A 26,469-nucleotide genomic window follows, 5' to 3' on the forward strand; every position below is an offset into this window, starting at 1 on the left:
GGAACAAGGCTGCATCGGGCGTAACAAAATTATTTCAGCAATTATTTTAATAGTACATAAAATTTGTGTAAAAACACAATAAATGCGAAATATATCCACAAAGTAACAAGTATTTATCTGAACAAGGCTCTCTGTCAGGTCAGCTCTTGAAAGGAAAAATGGCGCAGAGATCTGGGAGTGCAATAATACTGCTTCTTGTTCTTAACAGGCATGCATGCTACAAAAATCCTTTAATCAAAGCAGTCACTACAGTTAACTGTATATGACACTATTGCACTTGATCATCTTATTAATATGTTTACACTGTGGAAGGTTCAAGTTCAAGACACATAGTTATAAGGTGATTATCACAAAGGAAGTTTACCTCATGACATGGACTTTGAAAACGGGAAGGTCTTGCGTAGTTAATTGCCACATGCATGTGACTTTAGCACAGAGATGCAAGCAAGACTGATCTGAAATGTGTACCTAGGCCTTTGCAATGGTGGCATTAGTCCCCTTACCTGCCAAGGCTTTGATACGGGATCGTTCAAAGAGCCGGGCAGAGCTGTTCTCATTGTCCCACTCGTCTGCGTCCCAACGGTTGTTGACGTCGCTATACTGATGTTGAATCTCCATATGGTCTAATTCTGTCGCTACTGCTGATGTCATGCTGACCCTTAAGAATCGCTCCTCTTCATCAGCTTCTTTTCATGAAGCCCTGATTTAAAAAATAAAATAAAAAAAGTTATTATTTCATAACTTTAACGTTCTGTAAAAAACCAAAAAAAAAAACATAACTTCAAAATTAATGTACTGTTATATTTGAATTAATAAAAAGCTACTGTTGCAGTTCTTTATTTTACAGTTCGCAGACAAAGTATTAGCACCCTACACGTAATACAAGGCAATTCAAGGAAACATGGTAAATACAAGCATTTAGTAAACATTAGCCACAAATGACCGACAAAGACTAAAATACACAATTTCTGGCAGTTTAACAAAAAAACAAACCAAAAAACACACTTATGAACCTCGAGTATGTGTCTATGACAAATATATTGGCACCCCTGCTTTAGTATTTAGTGTGTCCTCCTTTTACTTTTATTATGACTTTCCAACGTTTAGGATCATTCTTAACCAATATATTATATTGTGTTGATGACACCTGGGCCTATTCTGTCTTGCATATTTCACTCAGCTCAGACAGATTGGATACACAGTGCTTGGCTACAGGTTTTTTTTAAATCAGTCCAAACATTTCTATTGGATTGAGATCTGGCAATTAAGAAGGCCATTCCAGAACTTTTATCTTCGTTTTCTTCAAGAATTCCAGAGCTGACTTAACCGTACGCTTTTGCAGACAGTTTATCTTTCAACACAACTACTCAAAATCAGCCAACTAGCAGATGGTATCATTGCACTTTGTAGAATGTTTTAATACGTGACCGTGTTCATTCGATTTTCAATTACATCAAGTTCCTGATCACCCCCATATCATGCTTGAGCCACCTCCATGTTTAACTATAGGCACAAGGTTTTCGTCATTGAATGCTTTCCCTTTTTTCTCCAAACATACTGTGGTCCATTTTTGTGGAACTCGGACCAGAGCATTTTGTTGAAATATGCTTGATATTCCTGTTCATATTTCTTGGCTCATTTAACACAGTTTAACAGGGTTTTTTTTTTGGTTTTTTTTGTTTGTTTTTTAAGTGGTTTGTGGTTATGTTGTGTATACAGCAGAGTTATTTGTAAAATTCTTTCATATTATGACCGATGCTTCTACATCTTTTTTAGCTGCTCAGACAATTCTCTTACCTATTGTACCCATACTATTCTGTAGATGCCCACTTCTTTTAATCATTTCAGTTGAATTTGTTCTGTGGTACTTCCTGATTATTGTTCAGAATGTGAATTTTGGTATTCTATATTTCTCTGAAGCTATTCTGTACCCATTTCCTTTGTAGTTTACTGCCAGTGCTCTTCTCAAAACATGACTCCAACTCCTTTGACTTGACCATCATCTGGTGTGTTGCCAAAACGTTTAACAGATGTTGGAAAATAATTCCTGCTTTCTGTCTATTGACTTTATAATGCAGATTAGTTACTGTGTTATGGTTTTCAATCAACATATTTAATTGGTTCTATTACATTTTTTACAGACTTAATGTAAAAAGGTGCCAATACTTTTGTGATGAATATCTGAAATTTCCTAATGCTTTTAATTATAATTTTTTTTAGCTTGTTTATTAAGACTACCAGAAATTAGGCATTATTGTCTGATATCCACATTTAATGCATCAGGTACAGTACTATAGAACACTAACAAATTACTAACAATACACAATGCAAGATGAACCAGCCTATAATACATTTACAGTAAATTCCTTTAAAAAGGGTTTAACTTAATGGCAACACAAGTTGGGACAAAAACCACAAGCATAACCGTAGCCTGATAACTATCTAGAAAGATTCAGATCATGATAGCAAGGCCTACTGTACACCAGTCAAAATTATGATCATCTACTGTACAAAGCAGATTTATCCTGTGAAATTCTATAAATGGTTACACCATTAACAGTGGCTCACTTCATTTTGATCGCTAGCCCCTTCTAGCACCACCTGCTGAGGACACCCTGAAACACATCCTTCAATACTAGAACCTTAACCTTACAGTACCTTCAACAAACCATGATATGAAGGTGCCACCTATTGGCGAAAGGACAACTTGCTTCTGATAAAAGTCAGTTTAAGGAAAACAGTGCAGCAATTGCAGACACCAGTGTTTATTAAAATGCAGTAAACAGCTGTGTTTGTGCGGACTAGGAGTAGCATTCAGCATGCAAGTCTCGCCAATACACTGGACTAGTGGTGAGAATAAACAAAGCTTGGTGTTTTAAATGTAAAGGTGCAGAGTGTCATCCTTGTAAAGAAAAAGTCATTTTAAAACATCAAATATACATAAAACATGTTTTCTTACATTTTTGTAGTTTTACTCTATGGGGAAAAAAAAAAACCACAAAGTTGCAGAATAAAAAAATTGCATATCTACAAAAAAAAAAAAAAAACACACAACAAAATCAATTCAGCAAATATATCTTGTTCTTCAAGCCAATTTATAGTCTTTACAGCCAAAATATAGGGGACTATTTTGCACTTTTTTTTCTTTACTCTAACAGTCATTTTAAAAGCATATTAACACACTCCAGGGTGTGAAATAGTTAAAAAAATTACCCTCCCCCTGTGGCTTGTAAAAATATCCAAAAGGTTTAGCTCCATACAATGTCTTCAACAGCTCAGTACTTTGATTGATCAATTAACCACTGTTTGATGACATCATTCAATTATAGCATACAGTTAGCACAATCAGACAATTAACTTAAAAAGATGTGCTCAGACCAAAGGCCTTACAAATAAACAAACATAGTGTTGGATAGATTTGAAATGACTTGTCATAAAGTGTGATCTCCCTGTGTTATTGATTATTAATCGAGAGCAGTGGCACAGTAAACAGTACCTTGGGCTGAACATACTGCTGGGAATAGTATTACATGTCCAAGTCTAGTTTGTTTGCAGAGTACTTCACATCCTTTTGTTAAATTAAAAAAATAAATAAATAAATTAAAACACACAGCATTATTAATAATGTTTAAGGTGGTTTATGAATCTATGCATTTACAGATAAAATAAATGTAAAAACTGGTACAATTTTTTTAAAGGGCATCTGAAAGCTTACTGTACTAGATTCTGCTAGTTTGGAAGTACTTGAGAATCGAATCAATAAAAGCATCACCAACACAGAGGGCAGTCATTACAGATTTGTTAGTAATTTGTCAATAAAGACACAATAATCTAGATTCATTTCCCCATCGTTTTACAGTGATTAGGACAACAGATTGCTTTTTAGACAATCATGATTTTATATTCTTGTTTTTAGACAGCAATAAAAACCAACAAAAAAAAAATTAAAAACCACTTGAACAGTATCCAGAGTTAAGAGTTGCTTATTCCTGCACTATATCAACTGTTTTATCAGTTTATAATCCAGTGTTACCATTATCTAAGCAACTTCCTTCAAATAAATTATTCATAAAACAGAGAGGCAATCGATTTAAGAGGCACCATTTCTGGTGACATCACTGAAGGACATACACTAATCATAGTATCAGTTACTGTAAAAGCAGAATATTGACCCATTATCAAATTAATTTTTATGAAGGTTCTGACTTTTTTTTTCAAATCACCTCTGTTTAAAAAATAAAATTAGAATTGTAAAACACACATGTATAGATTTAAAATATTACAATTATCAAGAAATGTATACTTCATATTTTTTTGTAAAGCACTTTTTACATTTCCAAACACAAAGAAAAAAGGATTTCTAAAGGTTAGTATTTCAGAAGGTTACTTTTCAGTATACAGTATAAAAATATATAGAGCTATCAAAAAGCAAAAGACTACTTCAAACAAAAGAATAAGGGCATTTCAATCAACTTGACAGACTTAAGCATTCTAATTTGCATGAATCAACTGAAGAACAGTGACAGCAACACCTACCAAATCTAAAATGGAGTCTTTGTATGTTTTCACCTGCCGAACCAGGGTATTTCTATGGGTAAAAAGGCAACTACGGTTCACAGAACAGTACAGTACCCTAGTGCCCCTTACACAGGTTGCGAGCTGACATTACAGTGAATATGGCTAAGTCCTTGTGCTATTTTCAGCCACAGTGGCAAAGGTTACTCCATCTCTGCAGCCGACACAAACCAGCACTGCAGCAGAGAAATGCATTGGAAGCAACCGAGTAGCTGGGTTTCCCTACCACTGTAGGGAAACATCTCTGGTGCGATCCTGCATACTGTCTCTATAGGCGATTACCGTTTTTAGACAAGTTTACCAAAAAATGTCCAAAAAAGTGCATTAGCTGTTGAGAGAGCTACAGTAGGAGACATGGAGGGCTGGAACCTGCCCTGCCTTGGACGGTCTACAGATTCTACATTGAGAATGTCACAAAGTGCAGCTAAAAGTGGCTATGTCCATTTATCCATGCAAGCGCTACATCTGATTAAGTGGTTGTACAATTAAATATTGACTTTCATAGAACATACAGTATCATAGTACTGATTTTATAGTAAAAATAAATAAATAAATTCTTGGCACGAAGAAGCAAATCTTCAGTTTACAATATCTCCTATTGCAATTTAAAAGCCTATTTTTTTATTTATTTATTTCTTAATCCCAACACATTTTTCAAAAGAAAACCTTTAAAACAGTAACCATGGTTTCTTTTGTCATGTCTCAGAGTTAATAATAAAGCTAGCATTGGTATTCTGCAGACAGGAAAAAGGGTTAAATTATCACATTGCTCTTGCAGTTACTTAGCCTGGGGATGTGGCTAGCTTAAACAAATGCATCATGAAAATGAACTGCCCTTTAATATGCAGCCTGCATTAATATGGAGAACCAACACATTGTGTAATGTAAGCTCATTTTCTAAAATAGTCTGAATGCACATTCCCACCCCCACCCCCAGGCTGTAGGCTGCTGTACAACATAACCCCACCTAGGGTAGAATTTTTCATTCAGATAAAAGGAAATCAAAACAGCTATAATATAACATTAGGGGGTTTATTGATTTAAATGCTGATAAAGTAAATCAAGGCTCTCGGGGACGCGGGTACCTGTGTCCTTTATGCATGCATGGATGGTTGGGACTCTCAGGTTTGTAGTTGTCTGGGTCCCTGGGGCACAGGTCTGTTTCTGTCTGACATGAGATGTAAGCTACAGAATGTTGGCAGGGTTAAACTTTGTGTTGTGGTTCCCGCTGTGAAGCACTGGAAAACATAGACCCAGGTACGTCTTGCATTGGAGCAAACTAAAGGACTGAACATTATACGGTGTTGCACCTCTTTCATGTGACCTGTGTATGGTTGTGTGCTGACATCCATTTCAGGCTTTCTTTTTTATTGCTTTCCAAGCATAAGCAACTGTTTAAAAAACCTGATAGGTATGGCTGTTTTTTTACAGTCTAAAAATAGGTATTTCAAGATATTTCATGATTAAACAGAATGTACAAAAAGTGTTCCTAAACGTTGAGATGCTTTAAGGTTCTGGAGCATTCGGTATCCTTTAATACTGAGAGCAGTGGGGAATGTCTGGTTGAGTAGAATGGATAGTTGTCTTTTGATCTTTCACATTTTGCTTTTGTAGATTCTGTCAGGCTTTTTGGTCTTTTAGAAAGAAAAAAAAACAACTTTCCGTTTGTGGCTTTTAGTGTTGTTTCTTATTGTTACATTTTCACAACTTTAACAAATAAAAAAAGCATTTGTGTACATTATCATTAATTCTTTGTTGGGACCCCCAAAGTTTCCTCTGGGACCTTCAGTGTTTTTTTTTGAGAGTCCTGGACCCTCAGTGGTTTAGTGGTCCAATAGGTAAACCTGAAATAACAAAATTTTACAGTATGCATTCCTTTTGTGAATATCCTTTGCACTCTCAGACCCTGCTGACTCTACAGTATTGTCAACTACTCATTAACACTGAAAATATATTAGCAACGCTACTGTATTCATGCTACAGTGTTAAAGCCAGCATCTGGCCTAAAGGATCCAATTTCTATGAACCCCTTCATTTTCACTGCAATTTGTTTTTTGAGGATTTTTATTTGAGCTTTGAACATATACAGTAATATATTAGTGCAGAATTGCACCGACTTAACACTAGCTACTATTGTACAGAATCAATTAAATCCCCACAGTGAAACCTAATTTATATCTAGTAGACACATGTAGGCTCCTGTGTTTAGTGCTGCGCTAAACAAATTCTGAATTTGTTGGGTTTTGCTACATACAGTAAACCATGAGTTTATCACTTGCTGGATTCACACAATTAGTACCGATTACACACACACACACACACATATATATATTTATTTTACACACACACACTCTAATGTATCTCTCTACAAGAGGCAAACATTTGAACATTTTTCATCAAAATAGATTTGTATAAAATGTGACATATTATACAAATATGGGACGATGAGTCAAGAACAGTTGGCTGGTATAATGACAAAGTGCATCAGTGTGGCGAGTATCTGAATTAGTCTTCATAGTGCAACATGCAATACTGCACAGGGTCAGACAAACTGCAGGTTTCCTTGATTGTGTCAACTCAAGCTATTTTAAATCTCAAAAGATGGATCCTTTTCTTATTATTTCAAAATATTACATTTCATTAAGTACTGTAGAAGCTCACAATGCTGAGATTGACAGTTAAATTTAAATTGTGCTCCATGGACAAGACTAGTCAAAATAAGAAAATGGTTTACAGTAATTAGATCACTCCTAGCTTGCTGCACATACTATACACTATACAAGGCTGTGGGTTGCAGACCTTAGCATTTAATGCATTTACCTACAGGAAGGATATTAGTGAACAGTACAGCAGCACTAACAGTATCACTGGCCACCATATTATTCTGCTGACTTCTTGGTTATCTGATTGCATTATTAACTACAACTTGGAATATGCTGCTTCCTTGCAGCAAATCACTTCATGTTCAGTTTCAAACAATGGTCTAGCTGCAATCAGGCCATCTGACTTAACACACCAGAATTGATTCGAAACCAGGAAGAAATAGTTGCTGCTAAGAGAAGTACTGTAATGAGGTAAGCTCTGGTGTTTTGATAAGGAGTTGAGGGAAATCATCCAGTTAAAGGAGCAATGCTCCAACAGATAAAAACCTCCAGCCATTAAGTTAGAAATCCAATACACATTTACTGTCAATGTATGCACAATAAAATATTACACAGCATCAGCCTGGACTGGAATCCAATTTCTTTTGCCTGCAAAATGCAACACCAGCTGCGAACTGCCTGAAAAACAACCGAAAGCTTTTTCGTTTCAAATAAATCATGCAAGCGGCCAGCCAAAATATTATTTGTGTTGGTCTTGGTCCAAGGTTTTTATTATTATGTACTATTTAGTTATTTGCGAGAAAATGTGTATCAAGTTGTAAAATGCACCCACAGTTTCCTTCTGTATTCTGTGGATAAACTGCTACTTCCCTCTCTAAAACATGAACGAGAAACAGGGGGTTTACTATTAACAGAAATCAGGCAAGTGTGCAGCTTTCAATACTACAAGTAGGGTGTTACTACAGCCCCACCCCGCCCGCAAAAAAAAAAAAAAAAGCCAATTTGGTTTATAATTGCCTACACAGTAAGTCTGAGCTACAATGCAATAAAGCAACTACTTTACAGAGCCTGTTTGTATTATCTGGTTGCTAAGCAAATCAGAATCACTCTTTAGAAGCAGCTCCACAAACTAATTTAAAATAGCATGAAGTAAATGGATTCAATACTATACTCTGCTGCCCCCTAGGGGAGCATATGACAATATATTCTCAATGTAATTGTGATAACCCCGGAGCCAGGACTTGTTTATTTCCTGTCTGTATTTTAGTCGTTGTGAGCATTACAGTCCTCAATTTCCCCACAGAGCAGGTACAGCAGCAATGTAAGTTTTTCTATAGGAGGCAAGCCTTTCCAACCTTTGGCCTCTCTGGTAGGCTTCCTAAAAAAGATCCACAACTGTAACAAATCATGTAATTGTCTTGTGATGTGGGCTCCCGTTTCACTTTCTAAGCTCTAACAATTAGATACATGAAATCTTTACCAAGAGCATCAATCCCGCCTCTACATCTAGTCATACCCCTAATGCCATCATCCCTTAAGCTTTCATCAAAATAAAAAGAAAGTACAACACACATGTACAGTAGGATCTCTGGAAGGTTACAATGAAATGTGACAGCTGGATAAGAAGCTTGATTGCAACACTAGGACAGAAGAATACATAAAAGCTAATTCAAGCTACAAGGCAGAGAACAGGGTGTGAACTTTCAGCTTCTACAGTCCAGCAGGAGGCTCTACTGGGTCATACAAAACTAAATTTGAGTGCTAGAATTTCAAATTCATGTCTATCAATTGTCTCTAGAAGGAATGTCTTTAATGGTGAATCTGTACTAGAATGTACACTAAAATGAGCTTGCATCTTACTGCTATATTTTATAGTTAACTACTAAAGTTAAAAAGTGCACAGAATTTAATGGCACAGGACTTGTATTATTATGGTAGGATTCCTAACGATATCAGAAAATGGAATGTAAAGAGTGGTTCTCCGCTTTCTATTCCTCTTGATATTATTCTTCTTGAATAAAGTTCAGTTTTAGCAATGTTGCTCTGTCTGTGTGTCTTGATGCACTGGTGATCCAACTCGGTTCAGACTGAGACTGCAACAAATATAAGCCAAAGACTTATTTAAAAGGTGTAATCTTAATTAAAATCTTTTGATTTATGTATCAAACCGGAGGTTCCCAAACTTTTTTGCTATGCCGCCCTTGCGAAATGCATGCCCCATGTGCATTCCCACTTCCAATAAACAGTACTGTATTTCAAAAAATATGATTCCCAAAATTTTGCTGAAGACAGAAAGCATCATAGCACAGAACCACTATTCAAATACTTAATAAACCGGAATATAAAAGAACACATAATTAAGAGTCATATTTATCTCAGTGAGTAGGATAAGCCTGCTTGCTAGTGCAGTTTGTGGTATTTTGGCTGTTGACGAGTTTCAACCTCAGATCTGTCTCTACTTTCAAGCGATTTCTGTACTTGTTCTTGATGTAAACAAGTGAAGAAAACCCTGTTTCACACAGATATGTTGAGGCAAAGTGAACAAGTATTTTGAAAGTTGTTTGTGACAATTCAGTGAACTCTTTTCGAATTGAGAGCCAGAACTGACCACACACAGACTGACCAATTTAGCATTAACCCATTGGAAACATTTTCTTAGATGGTCCAATCCCAATGGGCATTTGCTCACCTCATAAAAGCACTGCTGTTTGATGTGCAGGGAGAGTCTTATGATTTGTATTATGTCTATAGTAAAAAGAACTACTGCTCCAACATGGATTTCCACTTTCTATAAAAGCTTTAAAAATTACATTTTCCAAAGCCTTTGAAATGAACCCCCCTAACTTACAAAGTTACCATTACAGAATTTCAGCTTGAGTAGTTTACAGAAGGACTTTGTCAATTTCTATACTTCTTAAAATAAAAAAAATAAAACTAAAAACTTTGATTTCATGCAATTCTACAACAACAGCAGAGTTTTCTCTTGACTGTTGCTGAACTTGCAGTCTGGTTCTCATTAGACTCCTACTCTCCTGTTTATATATAAAAACAAACCAAAAAAAAGTGCTCTCTTACATATTTCCTGACCTTACATAATAAAGTTCTGCACTGTGTATGCCAAATATCAAATGATTTGTCTTTTTGTTTTTCTGTACTAAGTCAATTGCAGACAATTGGCTGCTGCACACTATTTCTCAACCGATCACACCTCGTTGCAAGATGTGTTTGGAGTGTTCTGGGGTCTTGAGAACAGTGAATGGTGGGACTTTGAGGCAGGGGATTCCTGTGCCCCAATTTAAACAAGTGGGCCTCTAAAATATAAATTTCTCTTTGGTGTGTATTTATATCTTAAATTAAAAGCAGCTTTTCCATCACGGTTAAGCCATTGTCCTGCCTACATCTATTTTAAATGTAAATTTTACTACAGATATTCTGACAGCTGCAGCGGTGGAAAAAGAGAAATGATTTGGCTCTAAACCAGAACAGCGCAAAGCTGCATAAAAATCAGAACAATGACCCCGCCTTTCCACAGAACTACAACGGCATTCACACCCACCCTGCAAGTCCTCAACCTATGAAATGTCTTCCTTTGTGGAAAAAACAAAACCCCCCCCAAAAAAACTACATTTGACCAGTCACAAAAGTATTGCGATATTCGTTGCAGTTTAAAAGGTAACTTCAAAAAGGTGTTTTACGACAGACTGTAGTTGGGATGCCAAATGCCACTACAGACAAAACACTGATTACACTCAAACTGCTTTAATGTCAACTTGTGGTTTCTGCATTAGGTGGCACATTTTACTAAAATACTAATGCAAAGGCAGCATTCTGTGCGTTTTTAGAACAGCGGTGTGCAGGCCAACCCTAAGCTCATTCAAGGATCACGTATTGTAACAGTTATACCCCCCCCAATGCACTGTAAATTGTGAATTCTAGGTAATCTTATCTTAACCCTTTGAGGTCCAATGTCCAGGTCCGACATTACAATTTTCCCTTTCCAGTCCGACGTTGGACCCTGTCAGACATCATCAAAAAGACATAAAGCTCAGATCTCTAGTCGTTTTTTCTCACGGAAAAAGCAGAGAAAACCTTTCAATGGCCGAGTGAGACCAACAGGAACAGGGAACAATAAATAAATAAATAGGTGTATCTGATAGCCCCATGCACCTAACAAGACAACTGCTTCTGCATCCAGCTCTCAAAGAATATCAAGGACATTTGGAAAGCTTTTTGAGATGTTACAGTAATAAAATAATGACCTGGATCACATTATTGAGAACTTAGGTTATAAAACAAGTGATCAGGACTGGATTTATCAGTATGCATGTCTATAAAGAGGCATGTGAAAAATACAGTGAACAAGTGGTGGGGTTTGGCTGCAGATACAGTACTGAGTGTCCTTTTGCGATTCAGTACCTTTTAAACCTGTTTTACTCCGAAAAAATTAAAAATTAAACAGAGCGTGTGAAAATAAAATGGACCTGACGCGCCTGAATAAATGAACCACTAAGGGTTAAATAAATAAACGTCTTTTGAATTTTCAAGACCATAATCCACAAATTACAGTACCTATTTCACCCCAAACAGTTTTATTTATTTATTTAATTCTCACTAATCCCTTGCTTTTTTTGTATTTGGTTTTCCATACTTAGTTTTCACTTTTTATAACTTGTGTCATCTGAGCCTTACTCATGTTCAGTGCCAGCAAGAAACTATGAAGGGGACACACAGAGGAAGCTATTAGGGAAAGAATAAACTTAAAAGCGTGGTGGCAACATTTAGGCTTTGCTCAAAGTGAAAAATAAATAGATCAACAGCAAAACAAGAAGGTGCCATGTTGCACATGAGATATACGAAAATGTTATCTTTATTATCGAAAATATTTTGCCAAATAAAACACAGAACCAATAAGACTTATTGTATATAGTTATGTGAATAGAGGAAAAAAAAATCCAGTGCTATGCACTTCCCTTACTGCAGTGCTTGCTGCATTGTGAGGGCGGGTATAAGAAGAGTCCTGCAGAGCTTGACCCTCCCACCCCAGTGACGGTGCAAACGAAGCAGGCACGGCAACATTGCGAAGAGCCCTAATTCATCTGACACAGCACTGCCTGGGCTTTCAGGAAAAACTGATTACAGAAACACAGCTGCATTCCCAAAAGCACGTTCAGCAAGGTCAACATAACCTTCATGGTAGAATATAAATTCATATAAAATAAACCTCAGTGCTGAAAGAATCAATTAAATATTCCAACAAATATTTAATAAAACTAAATATTTGTTGTAAGGGCCTTAGAATGGGTTTATTGCATCATGACAAAGAAACACCAAATAAGAACTACTGATATCTTTTTCGAGAGCAAATACGTTTTCAAATGAATTTGGTTTGTTCTGGTACAGCAGGCTCAATTTTTGCACATCCTGGAGAATGCTACGCTTTGGTACTGCAATGCCTTTTTGTTGGGAAAGTATGTTTTCTGCTGATTTAATCTATTTTCTCCATGGCTACAGTACTTCAACTTTCCCCCACAGTACTTCTAATAAAAAAAAAAAAAGTCTTTCAGCCTCAACACAAACCCATATCTATAGTATTTAAATTCAGTTTAGAAAGTACAGACAAACAAATCTGCTGCCTTCTCTGGCACACACGAAGCCGACTTAAAAAGCTTAAATCATTTCTTCAGCAAGCACCCGCTTCTGAAACCACATTGCCAACAACTTGCTTTCGGATCAGACAGCTGAAAAGAACAACATGCTTCCACTGATTTTATTTTACTCCAGTCTAACAAACTCCTAATTTTTGGATGACAAAGCTAGAACTAAACAACTAGGTAATATAATACAAAGTCTCCCAAGCACCCTTAAGTTGTTTGTTGTTTATTTGGTAACACTATGAACTTGATCTCTGTAAAAAAAATAAAAATAATAATAATAAATAACAAAAGGAGTTAAAGACAGGAGTAAATGCTTTGACAGTATGGCCCAATATGTGACAAGTTTCCTGAAGCGGTTTATTTTATTTATTTATTTTTTTAAAAGTACAAAAAATGCTAAATAAAGAATACATCCTAGTTTATTTATTTTACACTTTGCCTGTGCTTCTTTGGGAATGTCAGAAGGCATAATAAACATAATAAAAATTGCTTTTACTTCTCTGTATCCCTTAACTTGGGTGTGCAATCTTTCAGAAAATCACTCCTACAATAATTATGGTTTGAATATTTAAAAAGTTTCCTCCCATGATTGATTGTGGTTTCTTCCCAGCAAGATAATAAACTCCTCCATCTGAACCCCAACCCCCAATGCTTCTGATGCAGTTTCCGCTGGGATCAACAGTTTTGAAAAACAGGATTTTGGTTTGAAAGAAAATTTGAATCTCATATTTCATTGCTTTCTCCCAGGAGAGCACTTCAGCTTAAACTTAGGTGTAAATGACAACTGGAGAGGCCTCAACTGACTGTGGTACCCTTTTGGGGCCAATCAGACAAGATCAGATTTAAAAAAAAATGTTAATAGTGTAACATGTAAAATGGGAATGATTTGTAGGAAAACCCATCTAAGAACTCTATTGTAAATCTATACCTGTGCCAAATAATGGGTAGCCTAGTCACTATAATGACCTACAGCAGCAGATCTGCAGAAACAGAGCTACAGTTTATGATCTTTGCTATCTTTTCATTGCATTTGCTGCAGATGGCAATACAATAATCCATCACATAACCGCCAATCACATATCTGCCCTAACCATTTATCGGCCATGATCAAGCTCTTCAGCAACGTTAAATTTATTATTGAACAGAGAAGATTAGTTCAGATACTGCAGATCTTACCAAAGTTTTTGTATACCGTTTTGCATGTGCTACATGCGCTGCCATTGCTGGTATTGTCAAATGAACTGTTCAGTGTGTTGATATGTAAATAAATCCTGATCGAATGCAGGCGTATCAACTTGAACCCCCGTCTCCCTCTCCTGCCTGTCACTCAGCAGCAAATGCACGCACCCATATGGCAGACTGCTACTCTGACACAAACATTAATACCCTGTATCTTTCTAAACAAGATATTTAAGGGAGCTCACTAATAAAAGCTGGATCTCAAAACAATAATTGTGGGAATATAGTAATTTTTACAGCTCTGTATAATGGTATTTAAAACCAGATTCACTCATCTGTGACTTTTTACATATCTGCCGTTAATCTGGTCCCACCGCAGTCGGATGCGTGACGGGTTACTCTATTGGTTTCAGTACAAGTTCTGTAAATCACCCCTTGGGAAAACAGACCTCGCCATGCTTGAGTTCACATTTAGTACAGAGTACAATGTTAATAAAAACAACACTGCAAGGAGACTCAGCTGGGATACCCCGCATAACTCAATTCAAACTGTATTAAGAGAAAAACAAGATGCTGCAGATCTGCTGCACTTTGCCAACCAAAGCTTCCAACCATGTTGGTCTGCAACAGCTTCTAATTACTCCGTTTTGCCATGTAAACAATTTGATGAACCCTTTAAAAACAAACAGTTGCCTGTTCCATATTCAACAGTCACCAGGACACAAACCCAATCAGGAACCTACAGTACAAGAATGATTTACAGTGGACTGACCTCTGTATAGTTCAGCACACAAGCGGAGAACTAGAAACACTGAACATTGTCAAAAATTTCCTTTTTCCACTGAAGACATCATTGTCGGAGCCTTCAAAGCTCTTGAGAGGCTGACAGGGACCAGACTGTTAAAACTGATTAAAACAAAGATTTTCCAGACCCCTAACCTCTCCTTCCTATAGGAAGACTGGGAAGCTGACACAGGGGAAACAGTCACCATTAGATTTTTTGTTCAGGACAGATGGCATTTTATAAATTGTACCATATTCCTTTCAGATAGAAAAATGTCCTTGTGTGGTGTTAACAGGCATATACTGTATACCAGTGTTATACTGTAGACTTGTACATTTACTGTAAAGTAACCGTCTAATGAAAAGCAACATTTTGAATCACTTTTTGTATTGCCAACAAAGCACAGAGATTGACATTCACAAGTCCACTATTGTTCCTACTGTATCACATGTCCCCAAAAAAAAAAAAAAACAATTCTGGTTAACTAGACTGGTTTTTAAGGACTGCGTACTACTGTATCAACTACCGTTGGAATGAGAGAAATATGATAGCCGTAGTGTCAGATCCACATGCAACAAACTGTGTGTGTCCTTTTGCTGTTCATCATTGGCATAGACCAACAAAACCACCCACTCCTCAACCTCACGAGGCACTGGACCTAATGTAATCCCTTGGTACTTGTTTACTACAACATGCTTCCATAGTTTGACCTTCTGCAAACTCCATCAAAAAGCATACCTGGTTGGTTATCCTGTTTGTTCACCAAATCCAGTTGTAAAAACTATTTTTAACTACTTACATTTAATGTTGCACGCAATGAACATGACCTTCTGAGAACCCAACATTCAAACTAGGGGTGTGCTGATTCATCGACTCAACATGGTGAACCATGATTTTTTCTTGACAATGCGATTATCGATACAGTATGGACTCACCTCTTGTTCTTGAAAAGAGTCATGCTGTGTATAAAAGGTGTAATGCTTGAATTTGCAGGGCTCCAGACTGGGACTAAAACAGTTGCAAATGCAAACGCAAAAAAAAAAAATTGTAAACATTTTTTTAGGGGTCAGGCACATTGGTGCCTGCAACACAAAAATGATGCCTCTCCCTTTAACATATGTCAATATTTATTAGTGTGCTAGGCCTGCCTGCAAAAGGAAAAAACTAATTTAATAAACTGAAGTGCAAGAAGGATGGTAACAAATACAGTAATAACAACAATTTCATAGAATACAAAGGATTGTAAGCGCAGATATGTGCTGTATTAACACCAGTATATCACAGTATAACACAGTAACCCCAGTTTCATGCATCAGTTGTGACGGTGACCAAACGGGTTCAAGTTTTCTGTAAACATTTAGTATTTAATACTGTAAATAGCAGAACCAACTCACTGCAATTTAAACTTGTTTTTACTGAAAAAAAAAACGGTAACATGTAATCATAAGAGCTGTCTGTGTTACATGCTGTTAGATCAGGACTTTACTGCTACTAAGCACAGGAACTACTGCGCTGAAGCATGCTGTTTTCCCATGTTAAAACTGTACACAATTAGGAGGTGCCATCAAATTCCAGACAACACTTGCAAAATATAAGAAATATAAACATGCCGAGTTCATTGCAGTCATCAGCTGCATACATTAAACTACTGTTTTAGTATCACTTTGTCTTAAGTGGTTGTATTTTAAGCAGTTGAAGCAAGCAACTTGCTCCTGAAGTGGCTCCAGCAATGGGATTTGACCAAGGAGCCATTGGTTTGTTATGTTTCATGCTGAAATAAATGTATCATGACACATATCGGATCATGAGCCTTGTATTGCGATACTTATCGCGATATGTAATGTAAAGACACTGCCGATACCCAGCCCTTAATTCAAACCCAACAAGTTGTACTTCAAACAAAAAGTCAGATTCAATTGGCTAGCCTGTATCAAATTAGATATTTTAAAAAGTTGCTCTTTTGGCCAACTTTGTTATTACCCCATTTTGTTACAGTTACTCTTCTTTGCAACAAATGCCCTGTATAGTGCATTTTCTGTAAACTCTCCCTTTCCAACTCAAGTAACTCCCTTTCCTTCCTGTTCAGGTCAAGAACTGGTTCTTGGCGACTCATTAAGGACATGAAGAAAAGCACGTTTTGGAAGGGAGAGACTGACAGATAGCGGATTCTTCATTGAGAAACAAGGATGTTTCTGCCCATAGAGCTGATGAACAATACAAATTAAAAAAACGGTTCCAAAATAAATACAATTTAAAAAAAGACCATGATCAGCACTGGTTTAGGACTACCTTAGCTTCTGTGAAACCATCTGGTGGCCTACTTACTGTAACTTGCAATAAGGATAAGCTTACTCTCAAAAAAATCCAACCATGTTAAACTGGACAGATTTGATCATCACACAGGCTCCTCTTACGATATGCTTAGGTTTAAGAAGATATGATTATCTCCTAAAACCCAATCATAATTTGAACCCTTATCTGTTGTTATCTGCATTGTTTGGCTTCTGTTGAAAAGATGATGCAACTAAAATGGCAGCTCTCAATGGCTCCTGTACTGTGGTATTTTATCTGCTGTGTGAGAATAAAGTCTCAGCCCTTTATTCTACAGGAAAGTCCCATGCACCAGATAACTGTATTTCACATTGCATATGAATTTAGAATACTCCATTAAAGTGAAGCGACTGCATTTCAAAAATCCACACAATATCACTGATTTTCATAACTGGCCTGAATTATTTTAAAAGTATTTTATTTGATAGTATACTATCTTTTTACTTTGAAAACCAGCAGCAAGTACTGCATGATTGATTTTTCTCTGTTCCCATAATCCAGCTGCTCTATTTATAAGCTAAAGCTGCACACAACCCCAGCTGGATATGACAAAGAAAAATGCTATATAATATAATATGAAATCTTCATTTCTAGACCATCTCAGAACCCTGTTATTTTATACATACTGCACTACTGAACAGCAGCTTCATTCAGATTTAAGTGCACACACCTGTCAGTGGCGAGTTACAAAACCACAATATACCGCAAGTGTCTGCTTACTGTAATACAGATTCCTATCTTCTATAGGAGGTGACTGTACAGCCCGGCCATTAAATTATGTGGTTTTTTGTTTCTGCCACCCAGCAAACAAACACAGCCTTTCCTCCCACTCTATCCCTAAGCTTAAACATGTAAAAAATATACAATTTAAAACAATGCACCCAGATATCACCATGTGCAAAATAGCACAAAGTAGTACTGGTGATGGAGGAAACTGCACATCTGGGACGATTAGAACTTGATCTGAACATTGATCAAATTCACTCAGATGCCAATCCCGAGGTACTGTAAACACTAGGATATGAACGATTACTTCAGCAATTTGAACAGAACCTGGTTTTAAAAAAAAAAAAAACTGTGAACTAGCGCCAATGAGATACAAACCATTACCTGGATGCACTACGTTTAAATTCCAAATTGCCCAGGGTTTTGAAGTCAATAAAAACAAAAGGTACGCTAATGTACATTTTATTAGATATCCTGCATATTTTTAAATGCACATTTTTTTTCATTTTTAACACTGTTGAATTTCAAACCTTCCTATGATCCAATCGGTTTGTTTTGCACTTTAAAAATTGATCGGTTAAAAATGTATGCATTTTCAAATATGAGCAAATCTTTGATCCGACTTCATTTATTACTGTGCATGTCCATCGAGTCCACTGAGATATAGCCTTTCATGAGCAATGACCATGTTAAAAATTGCCAACATTTCAATAACCGAATGTCAACAGAAAATATGTTTACATGAAAGCAGTGGCATTAACCGCCTCGTGAATAATTCCCTTTTTAAAATATAAGCTTCCCAAAGCCTGAATGCATGCTTAGCAATTTTATTAAAACACCCCCAGCTTTGCAGGCCAAAGATAACATTTAGCTATCAACCACTATAAGCCATCAGCACAAGTCCTAATTGACAACTAGTGTAATCAATCACCATATAGCATAACAGCGTTCCTCAAAATGAAAATACTGGATCTTATTAAAGCACTGGTTAATAGCAGATCAGTAGGAGCCAAGCATATATTTATGTATGGATTATAAGAAGTCCAACACAATATTTCTGTTTATTCAAGATTTTGGCTGCTCAGGTCCAATCGGTGATTAACAATTAAATCATATTCAGCATGTGTTAATCATCCCAAGAATCAGCAAGCCCATTTAATATTTTCAATATTGTGTGTTTTCACTTTGAAAAAGGAGCAGTTTACTGCAAAGGGCAATCATAGAAAAGGACAGTGACTTGCTCTTCCAAGCAAACTCAAAAAAGTTCCAAGGAATGTAATGTTTAAATCTTTTCTGTAAACAGCAAGTTTACCATAACAATGAAGTTAGTTTACTGACTGAGGGTTAAAAGTTATGGATAATTTACTAGCACTCAGATTCCCTTGTTAAAACTGTGTCATTGCTGTTATCTTATGAGACAAGGGAGAGACTGTAGAATTGAAGTCTTAATAACTGTTCCTATCAGCACAGCTCAAATCTCAGATGAAATGCTAGCAACCCTGAATGCTGGCACCACAAGAAAGGGCACCATATAATTATTTAACTGCCTAATAGAGCTGGCATTTGAAGATGAATAAATCACATGATTGGATTCTGAACCCAATGACATCAGCTGTGGACCCACCAAACAATATCCCTTTCACCAGTTCAGGGAAATTAAAGATAATTTAATTGTAGAAATCAAAACATATTAGGAACAGGTAAATATAGCATATGAGAAAATGTCCCTATTCATTTGAATTATCTTGCCTTCTCGGCAAAACATATGGTATATGTTATTTGCATCAACAGGCTACAATGTCAGAATGTTGTATCCTACACAAGCCTATATTAACACAAATGAACTGACACTATTTAGATACTAGCAAAGAAATAACAAGTATATTTTGGTAACATTAAGGTCTGAGCAGCCATGTTCTGTAGTAACTCATGTATGAACAGACAAACAACCTATGAAGTGGACAGGACCACAAGACCACATTTGAAATACTCCCACCTGTGAGCTGTTGTTAAGAGATATAACAAGAATTCAGGGGATGGTGCAATAACTATGGGTTAAATGGGAACCCATGACATTACCGCCTTAACTGGTTCCATGGTATTAAAATAAAGGAGCATCAATCCCCACCCCCCCCAACCCCACACACACCCCGATTTTGCCTTGCTTTGCTTTGCTTATTTTGCAATTTCTGCCTTGAACCTGGAAACAATCTGGTACAAATGAAATTATGTTACAGCATTTGCTGTTGCATTGATTACAAACCGAGAGTAATATCTGCGACTAAATTGTGTGGACCTAATTAAAACAGACTCATTACCACATCTTTACCTCTCCTGCAAGTTAAACCAAAATATGCTAGTTATTCAATTTTACATTTTAAACATGGTTTTACAGTACATTTTGTATTTTTGTCTTGTATAATTTAACCCAATGAATGGTGGTTGCACTGTATTTGCGATCCTAATGCTTTTAAAGTATGGCTTAAAGTATAGCCTAACTTTCATTAATCTTACAAATAAATACACATTCATATTCCTCCTGGACACAGTCAGTTAAGCCATCAGGTATTTATCAAATTGACAGCTGCAGAAACATCCCTGAAATGGCATGAATGTCAGCACATCATTCCAGGAAGCAGCCACAATTCCCAACTGGCAATCCTTCTGAATTCCTTGCCATGTGGCCCTCACCTGTCTACTCCAACATTGTCAGCTGTCCCCCAAGCAGTCACAGCGCTGTCTCAGACTCCACTCCTACAGTATCCGGGTGCCAAACCCCTCTGCGTCTTCACAAACACACACTGAAGGAATTCATCTGTTGTTTCAATAGGTTAGAAAACTTATCCCCTGACCGGCAAGCAACAATGTATTACTGAAACCGCTGCTAGTGTTTTCTAACATGAACCATACACTTATGCTTTAAAAAACCAAAACAAAACCTAAATGGGATACTTAAACACAGTGAGAAAACTACAAAAATAACAGGAATAAGACAGCATTGGTGTAGATGGGATTTAGGCCAGTAGCAATGGGTTAATTTACAACAACTTAAGTCTTTGGGCCAATAAAATCAGAAGCTGAAAATTTAGATTGAATGGAGAATGAATGAGACCCAAAACATATATCTATGCGTTTTAAGTATTTTAGAACTGGGCCTATTTGTTTAAAAATCTCAGTAGTCTGCTCCCTGTAAAACTAGATGATAAGAGAAAGAAAGCAACATCCCAAACACCAATTTTAGATTGTATTGTGCTTTCCATCACTATGTTTTCAAACCAGATCGAAAAATTATTTTGCATACATAATTGTATATGGTTATTTACTGAAGCAAGATGAAATGATATATAGCCGAAAGTTCCCAAGAGCACAGGTAAAGTGAAGCTACCTTTTGTGGAGCAGAGGTCTATATTTAGAAGTGGCACTACTGGCTGGTTTTCTGTCGCAATGTTCAATTTACTATCTTCTGGCAGCTCTCCAGATATTCTAGGCCATTATCTATAGCCCTGGTGGGATTCAAACCCACTTACTGTATCTTCAATACACAGTCAGAGAGTTTTCCCACATTGCAAGGTGACCCACCCTTGCCCAGCAGATACAGTACAATCTGCACTAACTTGGCCTACATACAGTACAGCACAGTAAATGAATGGCCCATTCTGTCAAAAATTTAAAAAAATATTCACTTAACTCCAAAACTTTAAATATTACGGAAAGCAGTGTGCTATGTAATGATTACCAGGATTTCAAAGAATGACATTTGAATGACCCTCAAATGCTTCTCTGGTGCCATTTTTATTTAAATGCATGCAGAGCGGACATTTTGCCTAAACACATGCACACAGATTTGTTGGCTTGGATAGCAATCCATTTAAATTGAATAAACCGGCAATTCACAATACAGTGTGTCAAAAATATTAACTTCACTACTGAATTGCAGAACTTTTTCCCCTCGGTTACATTTTTGTTTCTCTTATTGACACTTTTAGGCTTATAACTGATAAATTAGTTAAGTATGTTATGTTTTATATAAAACATAACATGGCCTTCACTGCATATTTTACAAAGCTGGTTACTCTATGATCATACATCATTAGTTAGTTCGGGAACAAGTTAAACTCTCAAACCGAAATCCAATGTACCCCAAACAGATATTAAATTGCTACTTTTTAACAAGATATAAAAACTTTGTTTACATTGAAAACAATATCTGTTTTGGGTCTTTTGCTTACACTTACATTTTTGTTTCCACACATGTATGGGAACAAAAACTGTATCAAGGCTCAGAAATATTCCTTAGAAAATTAAACAGCTTTCTGCTGTTGAGAAACAATGGTTAAAAAAAATAGTTACACAATATACTACAGTGCTTGCCAACTCCTTTGGCTTCATTTTTTAGTAAATCGTAAAGAGACAAAGTTAATCTCCACCCAATTCTGATCAGATACTAGAAATGCAAGATGTTTAAAATCAATGTGTTTGCCCAAGCATTGCAAACAGCATACTTTTTCAACACTTGAAAGAAGTGAATAGGATACATGTCTGTTAAAAGTCTTACAACAGAGTACACAGAAATACATACAGTATTTTGTGTTAGACTAAGATTTTGAATGCTAAGCAAATATTTCAAATACAATGCTATAGTACAGACACATTGTTGACTATGAACTACAACACTTGAGTACATTACCAGGAAGCAGCATAAATAGTATTTAAGACCAGTATTTAACAGATTAAAAGAAAGAGCAGTGAGAAAATATTGCTTGGGCCAACATGATGTAAGAAAGTGGGTTTTAAAACCTTGGTTAGCACTAATGCAGAATCAGAAAGGTTCTTAAAAGACATATGTACTCATCAACAATAAAGCTTAATGCACATCTACAGTACCCTGCCAGAAACCTTAATGTAATGAACAGAGATCAATAGAAGAAAATGCATTTGGTGCTTACACAGCAAAGTATCAAGATCAATTACTTATTATTATCAGTAGTTGGAAAAATAATTATTGGAGAAATAAAACTAATAAATGGTTCTAGTTTAATGTTGGCGGGTCCAAATACCACCTTAACTATACCCACCATTATGATTCAACTGACCGCTCTTATTACCTTTAGTAATTCTGAAAAAAAAAAAAAAATTAAGTTGAAATGCAGTCCTCTGCTGTGCAATTTTACAAGTTTTGGGAGGTGAAATAAAGAATTGAAGCTTTTTAATGTTTATTAATAAAAAATAGATCCAATAATATGATACATTTAAATTAAATAAAAAAGAATCCAGTATTACTGTCAAGTTTAAAATGATATACTTTTAAAAGGACATTCAGAGACTCTGTTACATCACAACTTTTCAAAAACATACTATTTACAAAAAACTATATTATCATTAAATACTGTAAATATTAGCAAATCTGTTTAACATTAAAGGCTATCATTGTCAAAAGACAACATTTATTTGGCAGAAAACCTCCAAAGCGGAATGGAATGCAGGATCTTGTATACATATTTCAAACAAACTCTTCCTATTATCTTTTTTACCAAGAAATAAGCTGCAAACCCTTACAAAAAGTTGTTTTTCTAAAACAGTTAAACTTTGAATTATTTTTCTTTTTACTGAATCTAAGGACGGAGCCAGGTTTCAGGATTGTCTTATTGCTAACATGAAAGGCAATCTCCTATCTGCTCCTACAGTAAGTGTTGCAGATCTCATTAAAACATCAATGACCATATGGTAACATTCAAACTACAAGTAATTCACAGGTTTTGTGGGGTCATGCAGGGCTTTCAGCTGTTCCACAACTGTTTTTGTTTTTGTTTTGTTTTTTCTGGCAACTGCCATGAATGAATAAACCACTGCTAAACCTAACACCAGCTGAATGTGTTCAAAACCATCCCCACAATGATAGTTAAGCCTGGTTACTCTCATGCAGCAAGAGAATGTAACCGTTTTGATTGATTAAAAAACAGGTCATTCTGAGTACAATGAGATCAAACATTACTGTGCCACTAACAGCAGGAATGTTTATTAAAGTACTCAAGGCATTTATTGATAAAACTAACTGGTAACCAATAACCAAAGAGCCACTGGATAATTTGTAATGACAAAACATGAATTCACAAAATAGTTTTGAAGAATCCCCCCCCCCCACCACCACCACCAACCTTAAACCTACAAAATTAAAATATACCTATTCTATCAAAAAATAGGTGACCCCTAAAAAACTGTCAATATTATTATAATTTCCCAACATATGGAGAGCACCACTTAAATACAAGCCTACAAGTTTCGAAGCAGACTACAGATAAAAATGAACCCTTTACAATATTATTTTATTGCTACTTTGCAGTATGCAAATCAGCTTTAAATATAAATATATATTACATATGTAGATTTTTTTGTTCACATATATTGTGACCTTTTGTGATTATAACTTTGTAACAATAAGCATGCATTGTTTATTCAGACATATAATTCTGCATGTGCTCTATGGTTACATGATTCCAATGCCCAGAAATAGTACTGTAAAGCATGAGTTTATTCAAAATGCGCTTGATCAGTAAACCATCCTATGTGTAGACAAAGGGCTCCACAAAAAGCCTTGTTACGAGTTCAAGCCAATGAAGGTCTGGACCGTGCAATCTGAATATAATTATAGGAAGTAAATAATGCTTTGAAATCCAGAGAAATAAAATTAGCAAAGCAAGACAAAGGCAGTCAAAACCACAATTTCAGCTAGACAAAACATCCCCCTCCCCCCGAATTTAATAATTTGTTCTATATTTAAATATTAAACTGGCCTCAAACTCATATTTCTATTAACACAGTTACTGTAATCCCTCCCTAATGCTGTTAGTAGTGACCGAATCTACAGCCGCAGACTGGACTCCTCCTGACCGCATTAGAGCTGCAGCGCCTGCAACATACAAAAAATGCCATATAACACAACAGAAAAGCCGTCAGGAATAGTATGTCGAGATTACAATCGTAGACCCAAAGCAGGGCAGTTTAACATACAAAATTCAACAGACAAGAAAACAATTACCCACTGGGGCGGGGTATTTCGGCGTCCCGGGGGGCAGCGAAAACTGTGGAAAATGCTCGGAAAAATTGGCTTCAGATAAATAAATAAATAAATAAATAAATAGTTTAATTATCTGATTGAAATAAAACCGAAATAATGTAAACGCTCTACCTCTATTAACTCCATGCAATTAAGATATACGTCAAATTATACAACAACACTACTGCACGGTATGCCAGCATTGACCTAGTAGAATCCTGCCTGTGTATCTCGTAACGGAACTGCGGAAAGGTCAAGGAGGTGTAACTGCAGTATTCTAAAACTAGACGAAAGAGGCACGCAAATGAAATGCTGTTAAAGCCGCTGGCGGTCTAACCAGTTGGGGTAAAACAAACCCTTGAAATAAGCACCAAATAGCCGATTTGTTCCAGTGGGTTGTACGCCCTCTGAACACAACCTCCTCAGCAGCCTCTCTGACCGAGCCTAGCAACTAGATCAGCACGGCCACGCCTGTTTTTGCATCCTGACCGTCTGTACCGTTACATTTATTAAGCTGTTATGAAACGTCCTCTCTTCATGGGTTGATATGCTTTACTCTGGAAATTAGGCTAATAATCAATATTAATGAAAAAAAAATGTGTGTCAATTTCCCCATCTGTACTTTCAAGTTCTGCTTTTTCGCCTTCAGATAGGACATTTAATGAATATAAAATCGCGCAAGCATACTATCACTGTGTAGTCTTGGAAACCGCACATAATGGTATATTCCTAGAATTTCTCAGTCTCATTACAACACCACATATACAAAGCTTGCACTATTTTTACCATCCTTTGGTTAAAATTTCATGGCAATTTAAAACTCGTTAGAAAGCTGCCGATTCATTTCAAACGTTCAGCAGAATAAATACATTTATCTCCAGTAAATAAAAACAACGGTGTTACACAGCCTATGGTGTGTTTTTGAGGCCCCGTTTTGACTGAAGCGCTGACTAGAAAGACCAGACGTACCTTTTCTAAAGCAAAATGTACTTACCAATCAATAAATTTGTATCAAAGTGCAGCACCTGGAAGTCTACAAGAAGCCAAGAGAGAGTGGATGTGAAACTCAGGGAGTGACTGGAGGAATCCGCACTGACTGCTGCTGCACCAGCAACGCCGCTAGTACTGCGCCGATTCCCGAAGGGCGGAGAGATAACACTCTACCAGCACTTTACACACCAAAAAGCAGTCCCTTGTTTACGCGTAGGCAAACTACATGCTTAATTAACAGAAGACAAAACACGTAACTGATTTCACGTCATTGTACATTTCTAGGAAACTGTATCGGTGTGGTTTGCAAGCAACATGTTTCTGCTTCACATATGTTGTGAAAAAATAGAGTACTTGATTTTACATGGAGGAAGGTGTACTAGGAGTGATGCGTCCTGTTGGCTACAGACAGCGCTTTACAGGCAGCTAACACCTCGCAGGCAAATATAGTAAAAAATATATTTTGTGTTTTTTGATGCCCTGTCCCATTTACGTTGTGAGTCAATGCCACATTATAACCTGTGTATAATTTATGATTTGCCCACTGGTTTTATTTTAGATTCCCCTTAAAAA

The 26,469-nt window shown here is 36.5% G+C and overlaps 1 protein-coding gene across 1 annotated transcript in view; it reads right to left on the reverse strand.

The window, feature by feature from the left end:
* The window catches only part of LOC121316153 (spectrin beta chain, non-erythrocytic 1-like), a 90,489-nt gene extending 64,445 nt beyond the window's left edge, over positions 1 to 26,044 (reverse strand). Inside the window, exons 1-2 of the mRNA XM_041250994.1 lie at positions 25,901 to 26,044; positions 504 to 700 (exon numbers count right to left, since the gene is read on the reverse strand). Coding sequence (XP_041106928.1) covers positions 504 to 651 — 148 coding nt within the window. The 5' untranslated portion in view covers positions 652 to 700; positions 25,901 to 26,044. The remainder of the gene's footprint in view (positions 1 to 503; positions 701 to 25,900) is intronic.
* Positions 26,045 to 26,469: the final 425 nt, after the last annotated feature.

The sequence above is a fragment of the Polyodon spathula genome, chromosome 5, assembly GCF_017654505.1.
Source record: "Polyodon spathula isolate WHYD16114869_AA chromosome 5, ASM1765450v1, whole genome shotgun sequence".
Taxonomy (NCBI): Eukaryota; Metazoa; Chordata; class Actinopteri; order Acipenseriformes; family Polyodontidae; genus Polyodon; species Polyodon spathula.